The following is a 16,028-nucleotide window of genomic DNA, read 5'->3' on the forward strand; positions in this document are numbered from 1 at the left end:
TCTTTGATAGCAAAGCTTTGGAAAATAATTACTGGAAAAACTACTGATATGGATCTTTTGTTAGATGGAACATATTTTGGGTTTTGTGCTGTTGGATGGACAAAATCATCAATGTGAAGATGTTAACTTGGGCTCTGGGGAATTGAGATGGACCTTCACAATTTCTTAACATTTTAAAGAATAAATGATTACGCAATGTGTGAAAAAATATTTGAAAGATACATTAATAATTGAAAGCCCTAGAAACATGCATGACATAATAGACACTATTTACAACATTTTTCTGGTTTCTGTGTGATATAGTCTGTCCAAATTAACATGTTTCTGACACTGCGCCTCCAATCACCAATGGCAACTTCTGACTAGTCGGGAGTCAACCACATTTCAATCTAGTCACTTTACATGATTTATTTTCCTCATTATGTAAGAAAAACCTTTAGGTCGGCACCATGGTCATTTCAAAATAAAAATATCTTAAGATAAATAGTCAGTCTCAGTCTAGTCTCTGCAGTTTCAATTTACAATTTTAAATTTATTGCACAGACAGTGAAGTTACTGTCAACCCATGTAAGTAAAGAGCGTACAATCGAGCTGCTAGCAGAATAATTTTTGGTCTGTAATATGTTCTGTTATGAGACCACAGGGATGATTCATACAATAACACACTCTATGGGGGGACATGCCATTCATATCCATCAGATATGTTTCTATGTGTGAATTTGACAAACAGCTCTTAATTTGTCAATATTCCTATGTTCACCCCATGCTGTTCAGTTCTGTCTATTTACCGGCCCTCCTTCTTCTCTCTTTACCCATCACCTCTACAAACTGCCAACAAAACACTCTCTTATGTTTGAATGACTGAAGGTAGGAATAAATAAAATACTAGAACATTCGATTAGTGAGACTTTTTAAACTGAATAACTGGACTCCACCCAAGTCTCACTTTATATATTTTTCTCAACTGTTGAGTTTTGAAGTTTGTCTGAGTGGCAGGTCTCAACGTTCACACTTCTAAAGGTTACAGGAAGTTTTAAAAACTGCCAAGTTTATTTATAAGGTAGATGTCTGTCAAAATGATTGGCTTCTGCACACTCCTCACAACATACACACTCTTCTATTATTTCCCCAGTCTACCATGCCTTTATTCTTCACTTTAAACGATGCTGAGGTGGTCAGGACAGCTGCTGATGGTAATGACACCCAAAGCTGAAGCTGGACTTCTTAACAGGAAGCAGGGGTTAAAACACGCTTTTAGCAACTTTGAGTTGCGGATGGGTCTTTTCTTCAGTGAGTAAAGCAGTTCAAAACTGTAAATGTTGATTTATATTCCTATGTACACCTTACACATCATGTGTTTCCCACAGGACAGGCATCTATTTGTGGTGGTGGTGTGGTCAGGGGGTGCGGCGGCGACCAAGAAGAATGCAGAGTTTGAATAGAACTACAACACTTTATGTACAGTACATATTTATATACAGATTAGATATATTGATAGACATACAGATAGCCAAGGCTGGATTAAGGAATAAGAATTCAAAGGCCCTTGGGCCAGACTCTTTGAGGCCCTCTCACACACACACACACACACTTGTATGTGCACCAACACAACAGACAACTAGTTTACTAGTGCACAAGTGTGGATGTAGTAGTTGTTGGAAAGTCCTGTACTTGCACAGGATTCACACTGACTGATAAATTCAACACCAGACTCTCAGCACATGCAGTGTATGTGTGTGTGTGTGTGTGTGTGTATTATCAAACAGTCTACACTCAGATATGCAGAAACACTTCAAAGAATAGCAAACAACCTGTTTTTAGAATCTCCACACTATCAAACATCCCAACAACAAATGTTTTCCGAGTCATAAAAAAAACAATGCACATTAACAACACTTGGGAGACAAGAATACACATTAGAGTAGCTCCCTTATGCAATGACCTTTCTCCTAGCAAACTCCTCCACAACATTGCTAAAGTCCAGGTCTCTGACAAGTTCAGACTCTATTGCCAGTAATGATAAGGACTTCAGGCGTTTTTGTTTCATGCTTGTTCTCAGCTCATTTTTGATTCTCCTCAAATGAGAAAATGAGCGCTCCCCCTCACAGTTTGTCACTGGCAACGTGAGGAACATCCCCAAAGCCACATAAACATTAGGGAAGACTAACCGCAAGCCAAACTTCAATCTGGTTTTCAGCATGTTTGAGGGTGACTTGTCTGTTTCAGCCGACATGAAGGATCGGAACTGCAGACACGTAAAACACGCTGTTCCGCCTACGGGACGGACCGGAGGTTCTTCTGAATGTTTTAAACACCAACCTTTAAACATATATATTGTTGTATACATTGTTAGAAAGCTTAGATTGCCCCGATTCAGAAGACCACTCACGAATTATATGGTTGCTCACAGCTATAATAGTATTAGCGATTGTCTCGGCTAGCCACTCAGCTCAAGTAAAAACAGCTACAATTTCTACATACCTTCAAAGTCTTCCCTTTATCCACAACGATCATCTTATGACTCAGGACTTTTTGTACAGCTCGCCAAGTATCCATTCTTTCTTCTTCTTCTTCTTCTTCTTCTTCTGGCCGACCAGGTGCATTAAGTACGTCTTCTTTGGTTTTATTGCCGGAGTTACTGCATAGTACCGCCACCTACTGCACCGGAATTGTAACGACAAGTTACATTCACAGACAGAGTCCCATTATATTGCTTTTATGAGCGAGGTCGAGCGAGTCAAAAGCCGAAAAATCTATTCGTGGCGGGCCGGCACGAATAAATGAATGTGTGGGAAATACTGACGTGTGTTGTGTTCAGTGAGCCAGAGATAAAGGGTCTCCTAGATTAGCACACATTGTAAATCTGCACTGGGAACTGAGGGCTCACACAACAATGTTTGAGATTTTGCAAAGTCTTGTTAGGTACAGGCTCCGGAGTCTGATCTTATTAAAGAGATGGAGGTGAAGGAACGCTCAGATGAGCTAGCCAGCGTTCTCTGTCATCTTTTCATCTGCTCTCTCCAGGAGATCACCATCCCTACACTGTGGAAGGGTTCTGAGATAAGGCCTATCCCCAAGACCAACCAACCTGTAGAACTTAATGTTGACCAGTGGCCCTCACAACGGTCTTGGTAAAGTGTCTGGAGGAGTAGTGCTACCCTGCCTGCTCCCACAAATAAGCAAATCTGCTGCAGTCTCCCTACAGGCAAAACTGCTCGGTACATACCACCTTCAATTAAGCCATGTGCAGATGCCAGGATCCTGTTTGTGGATTTCTCCTCAGTTTTCAACTGTATACAGCCACACATCTACCGCTCTAGGTGGATCCCCATATGATCCTCTGGATACTGAAATTCCTACTCAAAAAGGGAGCAGTTTGTCAAGGTCAAAAGCGCCACCTTTCCTGTCATTCCCCCAGGGGGCAGTGATTTCCCCAGCCCTGTTTGTGCAAATGATCTGTAGGGCTTGGACAATGTGAGCACCAGTGGTAGAAGGAGTACTTTCTCCAGATAAATGTGAAGAAGACAAAAGAGCTCCTTATACAGTAGACTTCTGGTGGAAGGCTGACCCTCTTTACAGCTGACACTCAACAGAGAGGCTGTGGAGAGGGTTAGCAGCTACAAATACCTTGGGACTACCACAGACAGTGGGCTGACCTTCAACGACAACACACAAACCATTTTCAACAAGTGCCAGCAGCGAATCTACCTCCTACGGCAGCTGAGGGATCTGGCAGCAACCCCTAACATCCTCCACAGCTTTTATGTCTGCCATGTGGAGAGCCTCCTCACCTTTTGTTTTCTGGCTTTGTATGAGGGACTCTCAGAAACCAATAACGCCAAACTGCAAAGGGTGATCACCTTAGGGTCCAAACTTTGTGGGCAGCAATGCTCAACCCTCCAGCAGCTCTATAAACAGGAGGACAGTGAAAAGAGCAAGGGACTCAAGATCCAGAACTGGATCTATTACCATGCAGGCATGCTTGTGCACACACAGACACACATTTCCAGATTAAGTAAAATAAATAGCTTTTCTTTTAAAATCCTTTCTCTTGGAATCACACCTCCTGTTTTGAACTCTGATTTTTGTTTTATTTATTTATTTATACTCTTCTTTGTTAGTATGGTACTGACCTTAGAAAACTTAATTTCCCTTTGTGGACAGTGAAGAATGTCCAATCATCTGTCTGACTGTCTATCTCTATAGCTAAATTAGTTTCTAACACTGAAGTGGTTTCTGAAAAACAGAAAAATGAGTAAACTTCACATCCAATCATGACTCTGTCAACTTCAGCATGAACTAGATCTACAGCAGAGAATGACCATCATGTTGTGTCAAAGAGGAAATTATCGGTTGTAAAAATGATCAACGAAACATCTGATTCATTACATTTTCTTGTAACACCAAAACAAGTATAAATTAAATGGTTGATTTACTTGAGAAGTACCTTACAGAATTAACAGATTTTTTTGTTTTTTTTGACATGTGATAAACCCAAGAACTTTACTTTCAAACCTGCAGCCTTATAGAAGACAAGTTTGGTGCACAAAAAAACTGCGTAATCTCCATGCATGCTACAGAATGGAATGGCAGATATACCAAAGTTCACCAGCATCACCATGGACAATATCGCATTTACAGTACTAAAGTGCAATGTACAATGATTGAAAACCTGTGCATCTTTGAGACGTCTAAAAAGGTATCCTGTGGAGTTTTCTTCTAAACAACAAATTTCTGTTTACATTCAGTGCTTCTCACCAAAGTATTGAAATATGAGTCAGAAACTAAACAGGGCCCACTCATCAAAACATTATCCATAGTGGTCTAAAACTCCACAGGGTACCTTTAAAGGAGGAAATTCACTCCAATATAAGCAGTGACTTTTACATTAAAGATGAACTCCAGAGTTTCCCCAGTGATTTATTTACATTCATAGTTTTAAACATGTCTGATATTATCGTAACAGAAACAACTGACAGAGATTGAATCAAAAGGAAATTAATCAGAATCTAATACAACACAGAAGTCCAGTAAGAAAAAAAGGCTACATTAGTGTGAAAATCTTTCTCCAACTTTTCCAGAAGATCAAATGCTTCACTGATATTCTTCACAGACTTGATCTGATCTTTTTTATCCCAACATTTGTCTTTTGTTCGTGTTATTGTTCCCATTTTGCTCAATAGCGCTACGATTGAGCAAAAACACTGCAGTTCATCTTTAATTGCATTAATTTGCCTTCAGACTGTTCAACTTGTTCCATGTACAAAGCGATACTGTAGCTATTTGAAGAGAACACTTTGACAAACATGGAACATAGATACAGAACTAATAAATACAGGCTTTTGTGGTGAAATGAACATTTGCTCACTTTCAAATCACAATCTTGATCTTGACTGACTTATTTATACAATTGCTTGATTAATAAGGAATGAGCAAATGTGACTAAAAAAAACCTTCCCTTCAAGAGAAATGACATTACATCAGTTCATGCCTTGATGTGTTGGGCGGAATGAAATTGAACCAACGGTCAAAAAATCATATGAGGGTTAGGATGTGAGCATGTGATACGTAAGAGATCATTAGCTTTTTCAGGTTAGGACAAAAGTTCAACAAGTTTAGCTCCATCCACGGCTCATTTTGACCAGTCTCCTAATAAGTTACAACTAAAAATCTGTGACTTACTTTGGTTAACAGGTTTGGGTCAATATCTTTAAACGCATATTCATGTTAACGTAATTCCACAGTCCAAAAAATATATATATATGTTTATATATTTATATACATTTAATAAAGCAGTACACACCACATAGCATGATATGGTGATATGAGCTGAGGTGTTCATCCCCAATCTTTGTGTGTGTTTATCTGCACACTTCCATGGATTTTTACTCGAGGACCCACTCAGAACCAGGTGACACAGAGAGATATGGTTCTTCACTGGTTGATACCAATCAGACTGGGAAGCCAAAGCAAAGCGCTTGATGCTAAATTTCACTTCTCTCTGTTGGCAGTGTTGTATTCAAGAGAGCTGCTGTGCAACATAATGTTACATCCAAAAGATTAATTCAGTTCACATTTACTTTCACAACATTTTAGCCTTTTTAAGAGCGGCTGCTTCATCACTTGATTGCAAGCTGGCCTATGGAACAGAGCAGCTCATGTGTGTAAAGTGTCTGGTCTGCTTGATACCATAGACTTATTGTTATTATATACATACATAATTTTCATGTCATTTTTGTATTATTTTGACTATAGACGTGTTTCCTCTTTTATGCCCTGTACAAAGCTGAAGGTACCTCTGAGAACAGCACCTGTAATGCACATCTCCCTGTACCAGTATATTTGAATAAAAAGTTCATTTAAAAACTAATTTGAATTCTTGTCAAGTGGTTCTCTTTTGTTCTTTGTCCAGTTCTGTGATGCTCCCTCTTTAGTAGTTTTGCAGTTCAGGAATGTTCTTGTAGAGGTCAAGTGAATCAGGATTGGAGAAAGCTCCTCTTTGCAGCACCTCCCGACCAGCGACCACTTGTTTCACAGCCACCTCCACCTTCTTCCCGCTGATGGTGTACTGCAGGTGAAAGAAGAAAAAGGGCTGTCATTCGAGACAAAACTTACTTTTACAGCTGTAACCACTGCGAAAGGATAATCTGACAGGTTTCTTTATATCTGATTGATATTCATATTTCTCTTACAGGAATGTCTCTGGTCTCCAGCAGCAGGGCAGGTACGTGACGGGCAGACAGAGCTTTTCTAATGGCTCCTTTAATCTTTGCCACCAACTCCTGGCTGAAGGGCTTTCCAGGTGCCATCTTTAAAAAGAGAATAACTCGCTCTTCTCCATCAGCGTTGTACTGAGGAACACAAAGACTGTCTGACACTTCCTCGAACGCTTCCACTGCAGAAAGAAGGGAAAGTAGAGGAAAGGGCAGTGAATAGGGTGAGGAGACAAAACATGAATTAGGAAAGTAGATGAGTCGAGGAGAGAAGAGGGGGTGAGAGGTGAAGAGAGTAAGGTAACACAGAGAAGAGAAACCGAGGAGACAAAAAGAAAAGATTCAGTGTTTTGCAAAAGATTTTGCTATTCTGTTGTTGCTGAAGTGTACAGACATAAAAGATAAATGATGGTATGGCAAAATGTCATAACATAAAAGGAATCGTGACTCAATTTAAGCTCATGCTGTTTCTTTGCATCTTTTTTTTTTACACCCACACCTTGCTCTACATGTCATTTTAAATGCTCACCAATGTTGTAGATCTCCGAGCTGCCAAAACGGACTCCATTGGGGTTCAACGTCCCGTCACTGCAAAGTCAACACAAGTTCAACATTCAAAATCTCATCGGGAACCAAAACATTATGTTGCACATCATTGCAATACATGACTTGGCAGTAGAGACATAAAATCCACTACGTTACACAAACTGAAACATCTAGCTTGATTTACAGCATCCCTTTCTTAGGTTCCTGAGACATAAAGACATTTTATACAGGGCTGTAAAGAAGCAAGGTAGTAGGTTAATGGGCTGACCTTCTGCCCTGCATGACAATGCCTCCAGTCTTTGGGTTGATTTTACAGTAGTCTCCGTGGGCCCACACACCTAGAGAGAGGGAAAGAAAACACAACTTAGTTCAATTTGAAACTTTTTTTTGTCTTGTCAGGGAGATTACTTTTGTAGAAATACTGTAGTAGTAAAAACACACCAAAGAAACCAACTCAAATTGACCAAGAATAGTACATGCAATAAAAAATAAACTCAATATTTTGATAAAATGCAAGAAAGAAGGTTAAATTCTACATTTTTATATGCAATAGTGGTAAAGAAACGAATCACAGGTTTTACATTTGGTTTTATTTATTACATTGCATCATACAAGTCTATTTTACAGTTTCTCTGTATGCAAGAATGCCGACACATAGTCACACACTGTATGTTTGTGCACTTACCAGGAAATGTAGAAAAGTACGCTTTATGGTATTTGCTCCCATTCTCGTCATTCCAGAAGTGTGTAGGCTGGCAGGGGATTGGCTTCAAGCAGACCAGCTCCCCGCTCTCTGCCCATACAGGCTTACCTATAGCACAAACACACACACATTTCACCAGAATGAAAACAAAGCTAGTAAGTCCAGCTATACCTTACTACAACACACACATACAAGTGTGCACACACCTACGAACACAAACACACTGACTCAGAATAACAGACCTACACAAATCATTCTTGGGTGAAAAAAAAAAGTCACCTGGTAATGTATCCCACACTCAGTAAACCTGATAGACTTTAGTGTGTGGTTTCACATAACCCTCACCTCCTCCCTCAGGATGGTGTTATAGGCTTAGAGATGGACTAAAATAATCCCAAGCTCTTCCTACAAAACTGCCTTTAAATTATCCCTCAATCCACTCTCCTTTGAGGTGGTGGAGACTCGCCAGTGCAGCCTGCAGCAGGGATCGGAAGCTGGGGAATGAGGGACTAAAACCAATGAGAAGAACATACAGGGCTTTGAAGACTCCCAGCAAGATCAAAATCTGTCTTTTTTTTGTTTGGGTTTCTTGAAATAAAAAAGTGTTTCCCTAAAGTTTTTACCTGCGTTTACCCAGGGAAGGCTCAGTAATTACTATCAAATTTCTGCAATGGAAAGCTTAACATTCGTGCCAACACATACAGGTACATGGCAACAACCAAGTACAACTAATGTTTTTGCTTTAGCACAGACACAGAAAGACAGTTTGCTCTGGGGCATCTCAGCAGCTTTTTATTGTGCTTTGGTGCTTCTGGTTAGTTTTCCCCATTAATATTTTTCCCCAGTCTCTCTTGGGACTCATACTAACCACTTTCTTCACACATCAAGGTGATGAGTCCTCCCTTTTGTCAATATGAGCTACTCAACAAATCCCTTGATTATATTGAATTTCAGGGCAATTCACACATGCACTTGCAAGCATACACACTCTTACCATTAATGTCCCACGCTTCCACAGCCATGCCAAGATTTCTTGTTTGGATCTCACCCCGATACACTGGAACTGCTGGGTTCTGACCCATAAAACATGACACTATGTCAGTGCCGCCTGGTCAGAGAGAAAACACAGAGAGGAAGAGATTTAGTTGGTTGATGGTCAGATATGAAACGACTCCCAGTGCACTGGCTCTATAATACTTTTTAGTCTTTATTGGCTAACTGCTGCCAAAGAGCAAGATATTTTCCATTGGACGTGGTGGAGACTAAACCAGAGATAAAAGAAGCGGGAATATCTCACACTTTCATTTATCAGGTATCCAGACATACAACTAAAAAAATCATCATTTTATTAGATGTGTAAATAGGCAATACTTGCCTATTGCTAACACATTAGCCATGGCATTTTTTTAGATGTGAGGATGCAACTAACAATTGGTCTTATTGTCAGTCAAACTGTTTTAGTTCGTTTTAATTTAGGCTATAAAACAATAAAAATATAGAAAATCCCCATCATAATTTCCCAGAACCAAAGGTAAAATCTTCAAATGTCTTTTTCTTTTTTTGCCAGATAGATGATATGCAGTAAAGGAAATCCCTAAACTTTTGAAGCTGGGACCAGCAAATATTTTGCAGTTTTGATTGATACTTAAATGATTTATGGATAATACAATTATTTCACAATTTGCTAGCAACCAATCAAATAATCAATTAGCAAAAAAAAACCCTGTATGAAATTGTACACATAAATTAAACATAATTAGTTTAATTAAAATTACAGTGCCTACAATGTACTGTAGTGCAATGTAGGAGTGGATATGTGTCAAGCAGGGATAAAGTTACATCGCAAAATATCACAATGACCACTGCGCTGAGTCATGATTAAACTCAGTAACAGTATCAGTCGGATATCAGCTGGCAATGTTAACGCCCTGCTCCACCACCACTGACCTATATAGCAGTTCTACTCCATTGCAGTACATTCTTAAAACTGTTATACACACACACACACACACACACACACACACACACACACACACACACACACACACCCTGTGCTGCCACCATCCATTTGTCTCTCTCTACCTTCCAATCATACTATTTCTGACATATTCTATTCATCTTGCTTCCCATTGTTCCATCTCTACCTCCATGTTCTGTTTCCTCTCTGTATCACAGACTTCATCCATCCATCTTGTTTGCCTCCTCTCAGCTGCTCTCTGCCCTTCTACCGCTCCTTCCTCCTCTCTTCTGTCTTTCTGTTCTTTATACTTGTTCTCTCTCTCTCTCGCCGTCTCACTTTCTACCAGGTTCTTTATTGAGCTTTAATTGGCTCCCAGGAGGAAGAGGAAACTTTGTCTTCTGATTAAACACACACACTTATAGTGGGAAGGCACGCAAATATTTTATTATTATACTCACTTTAATGGGTGGGTACACACACACGCCCATACACATACACACACCCTCCATCATGTGTGTATTGTGTGTTTTGTGTATTTTATACACAGGACGGCAGTGTGTCACACTGACCAGATGTTTCTAACAGTAGTGACTATTCTCAACAGTGAAGAAAAAGAGTTTTGAACTTCTTGGTTGATAAAAAAATATTGTATGTGTGTGCATGTGTTTTCATATGTGTAGGCATGAGTGCTTTGAACCTCTTCTGGCACAGTTCGGGGTTGGACAAAGCCACTAAATGAGACAAAAAGGCAAACAGCCAACCTAGGAATGTATTAATGTATTCAAAAAATGAAATATGAAAAGAATACACAAGCTAAAACTCACAAGAAAACTTGGCAAATTCATGGATAAAAGAATCAAAAGAGAGGAGACAACAAGCGAAGGAGCAAAAGGGGAGCAGAGGAGCGACATATGGGCAGTCAGACGGAGGTATATTAGGACGGAGGGAGTCCAGCAGTGAAAGTGTTAAAATGCCCCAATGAGGAGCAATGGGGGTCTGACATCCCTGCTGACAGGATTATACACACACACATACACACACATACACACACACAGCCAAAGTGAAATACACAATATTTATACAGTATGTAAAAATATTCATATTTTAACTCGAGCACATGTTGGTGGACACATTCACACAAAGACACACACTGTCACACAGGGTGAAGTCAGCAAAGGGGCCTATCACATATGTCACTGTAACCACCAGTCACTCACAGAAGCTGTGATAAATCCTAAGAACACACACACACGCACAGAGTGTTGACCTTGGGGGTCAAGGTTAGGTCGGTTGGCAGCCAACAAGGTTGCAGCCTGCTGTTGCCCTTGGCGACAAGGAAGAAACTGACAGGGGCAAGACACACACGGACACATACATGAGCCCACACTCCCTTATATTCACATGAACAAAACTGGTCCTGTAATTATAAATAATGAACCAGGGTCTAATTTTGTAATTTTAAACATAATTTCAATCAGCCTATTCACCAAAATACATTGTTGAGAACTGGTAACACACAGAGCAATGGAACAAGCTGTGACAGGATCAGACAGGCTGTAAACCAGCCAATAGTTTAGCCACATCTGTCTATCTATCTCAGTTTTCTCCCAAAAATATACATGCATATACACATTTTAAAAATAAATGAATGAATGAATCACCTTTGATACATGTATAAATTAAAAAGGTAGTGTAAGCAAAATTACACAACTCAGTGATGACCAGTTGACAAATACCATGGCTTGAGGCTGAAACCAAGGTGGAAGTAGATGCTGCTTCCAAAAAATCCCTGACTCCAATTAACTTCCATTCTAGTTTCTCTATAGAAATACACTGACCTCTGTCAGTCAATCTTTTCTTCTTCTTTTTTTTTTTTAAACAAATGCTTACAGTGTCAACTGCTAAATTCAGGCCCTCTTAAAAGTGTACTGTTGGTCATTTAGGAAATGATTGCCCCATTATTAAGATCTAAAGTCTTAAAGTAGACTTTCATGTCTGCTGTGTGGGAGTTGATTGACAGCTGTGATTGACAGTTCAGTCGCCTACTGCTCGGGCCAGCTATGGGACCCACACTGAGTCAGACTATTGTGGCACTATGTTGGATATATTGCATATATATTTTTTATTTTATGTTACATGTTTACAATACTTGCCCTGTTAACACAATTTAGCTAAAGAATCAATGTTAGCCCAAGTATGCACCACACTGTGTTACAAATGAGCTAGCATTCACTTCAGTCCGAGGTAGCAGGGCTTCCAGAGCATGAAAGGCAACGTCTGGCACTCTATATTTGGAAGCTCTTGGTGTGGAAAAGATGGCACTGACCATAAGCAGCAATTAAGGGCTTCGAACCGGTAAAAGCCAATATCAGACCTCGCTCCTTCCATCTTTTGTCTGTGATGATGATGCAAAATGATGATTCACAAGAGTCTAAAATATCAATTAATTGCTCACTACACAGTAAAGCACTGGGTGTTTAGTGAATGATTGAATGTGAGGGAGAGATTCTCACAGTCTTTATCATTACCACAATAACTAATCCAAGGTGCACAAGTTGAACTGCCAGTATGGTGCTGATACAATATTTGTTGACACGAGTAACAGAAAAAACATATTTCTGTAACTTTTAGAAGAAAATCGGCTCTTGCTGCCCCTTTCTCTGTCTGGCTTTCTCCACATTTTTGCCTTGTGGATGACATTTCAGTCTACATTTCTGCGTCTAATCCTTCCACCTATATGTCACGGTGTGTATGTGTGTCTGCATATGTGCATGTGTGTGTCTGTAATGCGTCAGTCACCTAGGCTGTGCTAAATGTTAAACATTTCAGGACTCACTGAGAGAGACAGGTAGCTTTCTATTACCCTGTCAACATAACAAAGAGCTGAGAGCGCCTGTGTCTGCCTGTGTGGCGGGACTGTGGGTGGTGAGGGAACTGTACATTTAGAAATGCACAGTTCCCTCACCACCCGCAGCCTACACGATTCATTTTTCAGAATTTTCTTTGAATGCGTCAGTGCCTTTGTTTTGGTGCCGCAGATTATTTTTATATTTTGTTATTTTGCTTGTTTGTGTTTATAGAGAGAGAGAGCACAACACGTCATACTCTAAAAATCACACCCACCAGAGGGGAGAACAATCAGTGCCATGATATGCAACCAAGAGCCGAAACGCTAACAAAATGCTTGCGGCTAGCTAAAACCATTAGCATTTCAGCATGTACCCTACAGCAGAGAGGAAGAGGTAGCTTAGAGCATATGTTAAAACTTGTTACATTAACTGACACAACAATCTCCACCACATAACAAGCTGGCATGACACTTTTCACAGCTGATATAGTGAGTGCTATATACGTGATGATTTCCCATTGAGGCTTTTTTTTTTTTTTACAGTTATCATTTCAGCTGAATGCAGGTTAGCTATTCTGTGATTTTAACGCCTATTACAAACACTGCATACATTTCAATTAAACATCTGTTCTGTTTTGTCTTTCAGTTATTGTGGCTTATCTGTGGCTAGCTGCCTGTTCAGGTATATTTTTAACAGAGGTTTTTGAGCTGCAGGCTATCCGCGCGGCTCAGATCAGCACAGCGCTCAGCCTATTAACGTTACCCACTTTTGTCTTCTTTAAGTCTCAGTTTTTCAGTTCGGCAACTTTTAAAACGTACTTCTGGGTTTTGTACCCGGTTGGTAGTGCTTCCCACCACACAACCGCTTTCAGGCATTTGTCTGTTGTTTGCTAGCTGACAGAAGTGACAAGGAGACACCTTCACTCAGTACAAAGTCAATGGAGAGTAGGGCTGGGCAATTAATCGAAAAATAATCGAAACAGACATTTAGAAACTCTAACTGACTTAATCTTGCTCATGTCAATTAATCGTGGTGTTCACTGTTGCCATGACAGTAAAGGTTGCATATCTTCTATCTCCAGTGATCATTTTAACCCAAACCATGATCTTTTCATAGTTTTAATCAAGTAAACTAGACATTAACCACAGCGTCACACCTTAAAACATCATTATTTTCACTCCCTAAAGATACTCATGTGTGAGGGCAGTAGTGCAAAATAAAAAACAAAAGAAACTGTGAAAATACATAATTGTTCATCAAGGGTGGAGATAATCGTTCATTAATCGTAATCGAGGTTAAAAGTTCAATTAATCGTGGTTTTGATTTTTGCCATAATTGCCCAGCTCTAATGGAGAGCAATGAATTGTTTTCCCCTCCAGGGTGGGTAGGACTTAATTGAGTTGTATCTCTAGTAACTGCTAATGTAGTAGACACAATATTTGGCAAAAAACGCTGCTATTTGTATCCATAGATGCCACTTAAGAGCCTGTATCAGAGCCTGTCAGTCACCTGAGATGGAGCCCAGCAGCACGTTACTCTTGATGCATCGGTAGACGTAGTCGTAGCTCTGGGGTTTGAGAGGAGAACCAGTAGACAGGATGGTGTGGAGAGACTGGAGGTTATGCGTTTCCCCTGGGGGAGAAAGATAGACAGGAAAAATTTAGAATACATGAATAGGACAAAAGATAGGAAAGAATTGCTTTATATATATAGTGCAATATATATCTCAGTAGAAACACTGTATATCATTGTATCTGATAACATCTAAATCTCTTTTTGAGTACTGACTGAAATGTTCCTTTGCATCGAGTAATGAAAATCGTCAGGTATCAAAGACTGGCATTGTAATTGGCCACAAGTTCCTGTGTGGTTGCTTTTCTTAAAACAACAGTAAACACTGATTCATATGAGAACTCTGGCATATATTGTTTGATGAGACGAGAGAGGGTTGTGAGCAACTAAAGTATTGTTTTGGTATCAGCACTGAAACTCAGGAATTATATTATTACCATATCTAAACATTTCAAATTAGCCAGCTCCAGTCAGCAATCATTTTCACATAAATTCAGAATCCAAACACACACACACACAAGTCCAACATAAGCCTGCACCTGTGCACAGCTGTGGCTCCATGCACCCCTACATGTTGTGTTAATGCAGTTTGCCACCCTGATGTGACACAGCACACAAGCTTACATGTACTGCAACACACACACACACACCTTTAGTCACCATCCCCAAGCCATTGTACACGCACTCTATCATACACACACACACACACACACCCAAACCACAAGCCAATAACACCCTGCAAACTAATAAGCTTCTAGCAACCAACCTTCCTTAAGAGACACACAGACAAAAACACACACAGACGCAAAAACACACAGACGCACGAACACACACACACACGCACAGTGGGAACTCTTGCAACCCCCCGTTATGCCTCCAGGTGTCCAGTCCAAATGTCAGCCCGGGGAAAAGGGCCTCTCCGCTGGGACAGCCAGTGAAGAAGCTCCCCTTACCCACCCCAGCCCACTGGAGGCATGCTTGCATGCACACATAAGTACTCAAACACACATAGACGCACACACATCTCCCTCTGCCGTGCTCTTTTTCTCTAATAAGCATCCAAGCACACAGACACAATGCCAACTGGATCAAGTGGATGGCTAGCTGAAGAGGGTGGGGCAGAGAGAGAGAGAGACAGACGACAGACAGACAGGAAAGAAGCAAAGGTTTATTTGGAGATTTTGTTTTTCGTGTCTTACTTGCAGCAGAAATGGGAATGTGTTTAGCTAATTTACAGCTTGCAGAGAGACTGATGCACACACATAGCAGGCGCCATGAATAAAGATTTGTGGTGATTATAACAGCACATTGGGCACTGAGATACACTAAAACTGTTTATGCAATAAGTATCGGTTATAAGTGTTAATTTAACATTAAGAAGAGAAGATGGGAGAGGAGAGGGGAGGGGGATGGGAGGGGAGGAGGGAAAGGAAGGGAGAGGAGAAATAAGCTTTTTATTTTAAATACAGCATGTACCCCTGCAAAAGAGCACAGCAAACCTAAAATAATTTTTATTTCACTTCTAAAGTTTCTTTCCCACACAAATAGCAAAGAGAGAACAGCTTGTATGACAGTTAGCAAGAAGGCTAATAAGCACTGATTATGTGTAGAGACCTCTTTCTATCTCTAGAGAGCAGTGACACTAAAAGCAATTAGTTGGTCCTATCCATGACTCATATGAATTA

The 16,028-nt window shown here is 40.2% G+C and overlaps 1 protein-coding gene across 1 annotated transcript in view; it reads right to left on the reverse strand.

The window, feature by feature from the left end:
- Positions 1–3,694: 3,694 nt before the first annotated feature.
- aacs (acetoacetyl-CoA synthetase) overlaps positions 3,695–16,028 on the reverse strand; it is a 37,169-nt gene continuing 24,835 nt past the window's right edge. Inside the window, exons 12-18 of the mRNA XM_053326047.1 lie at positions 14,281–14,403; positions 8,957–9,070; positions 7,945–8,070; positions 7,528–7,597; positions 7,243–7,301; positions 6,693–6,895; positions 3,695–6,568 (exon numbers count right to left, since the gene is read on the reverse strand). Of these exons, the coding sequence (XP_053182022.1) occupies positions 6,431–6,568; positions 6,693–6,895; positions 7,243–7,301; positions 7,528–7,597; positions 7,945–8,070; positions 8,957–9,070; positions 14,281–14,403 (833 nt within the window). The 3' untranslated portion in view covers positions 3,695–6,430. The remainder of the gene's footprint in view (positions 6,569–6,692; positions 6,896–7,242; positions 7,302–7,527; positions 7,598–7,944; positions 8,071–8,956; positions 9,071–14,280; positions 14,404–16,028) is intronic.

Source organism: Scomber japonicus, chromosome 9 (assembly GCF_027409825.1).
Source record: "Scomber japonicus isolate fScoJap1 chromosome 9, fScoJap1.pri, whole genome shotgun sequence".
NCBI lineage: Eukaryota > Metazoa > Chordata > Actinopteri > Scombriformes > Scombridae > Scomber > Scomber japonicus.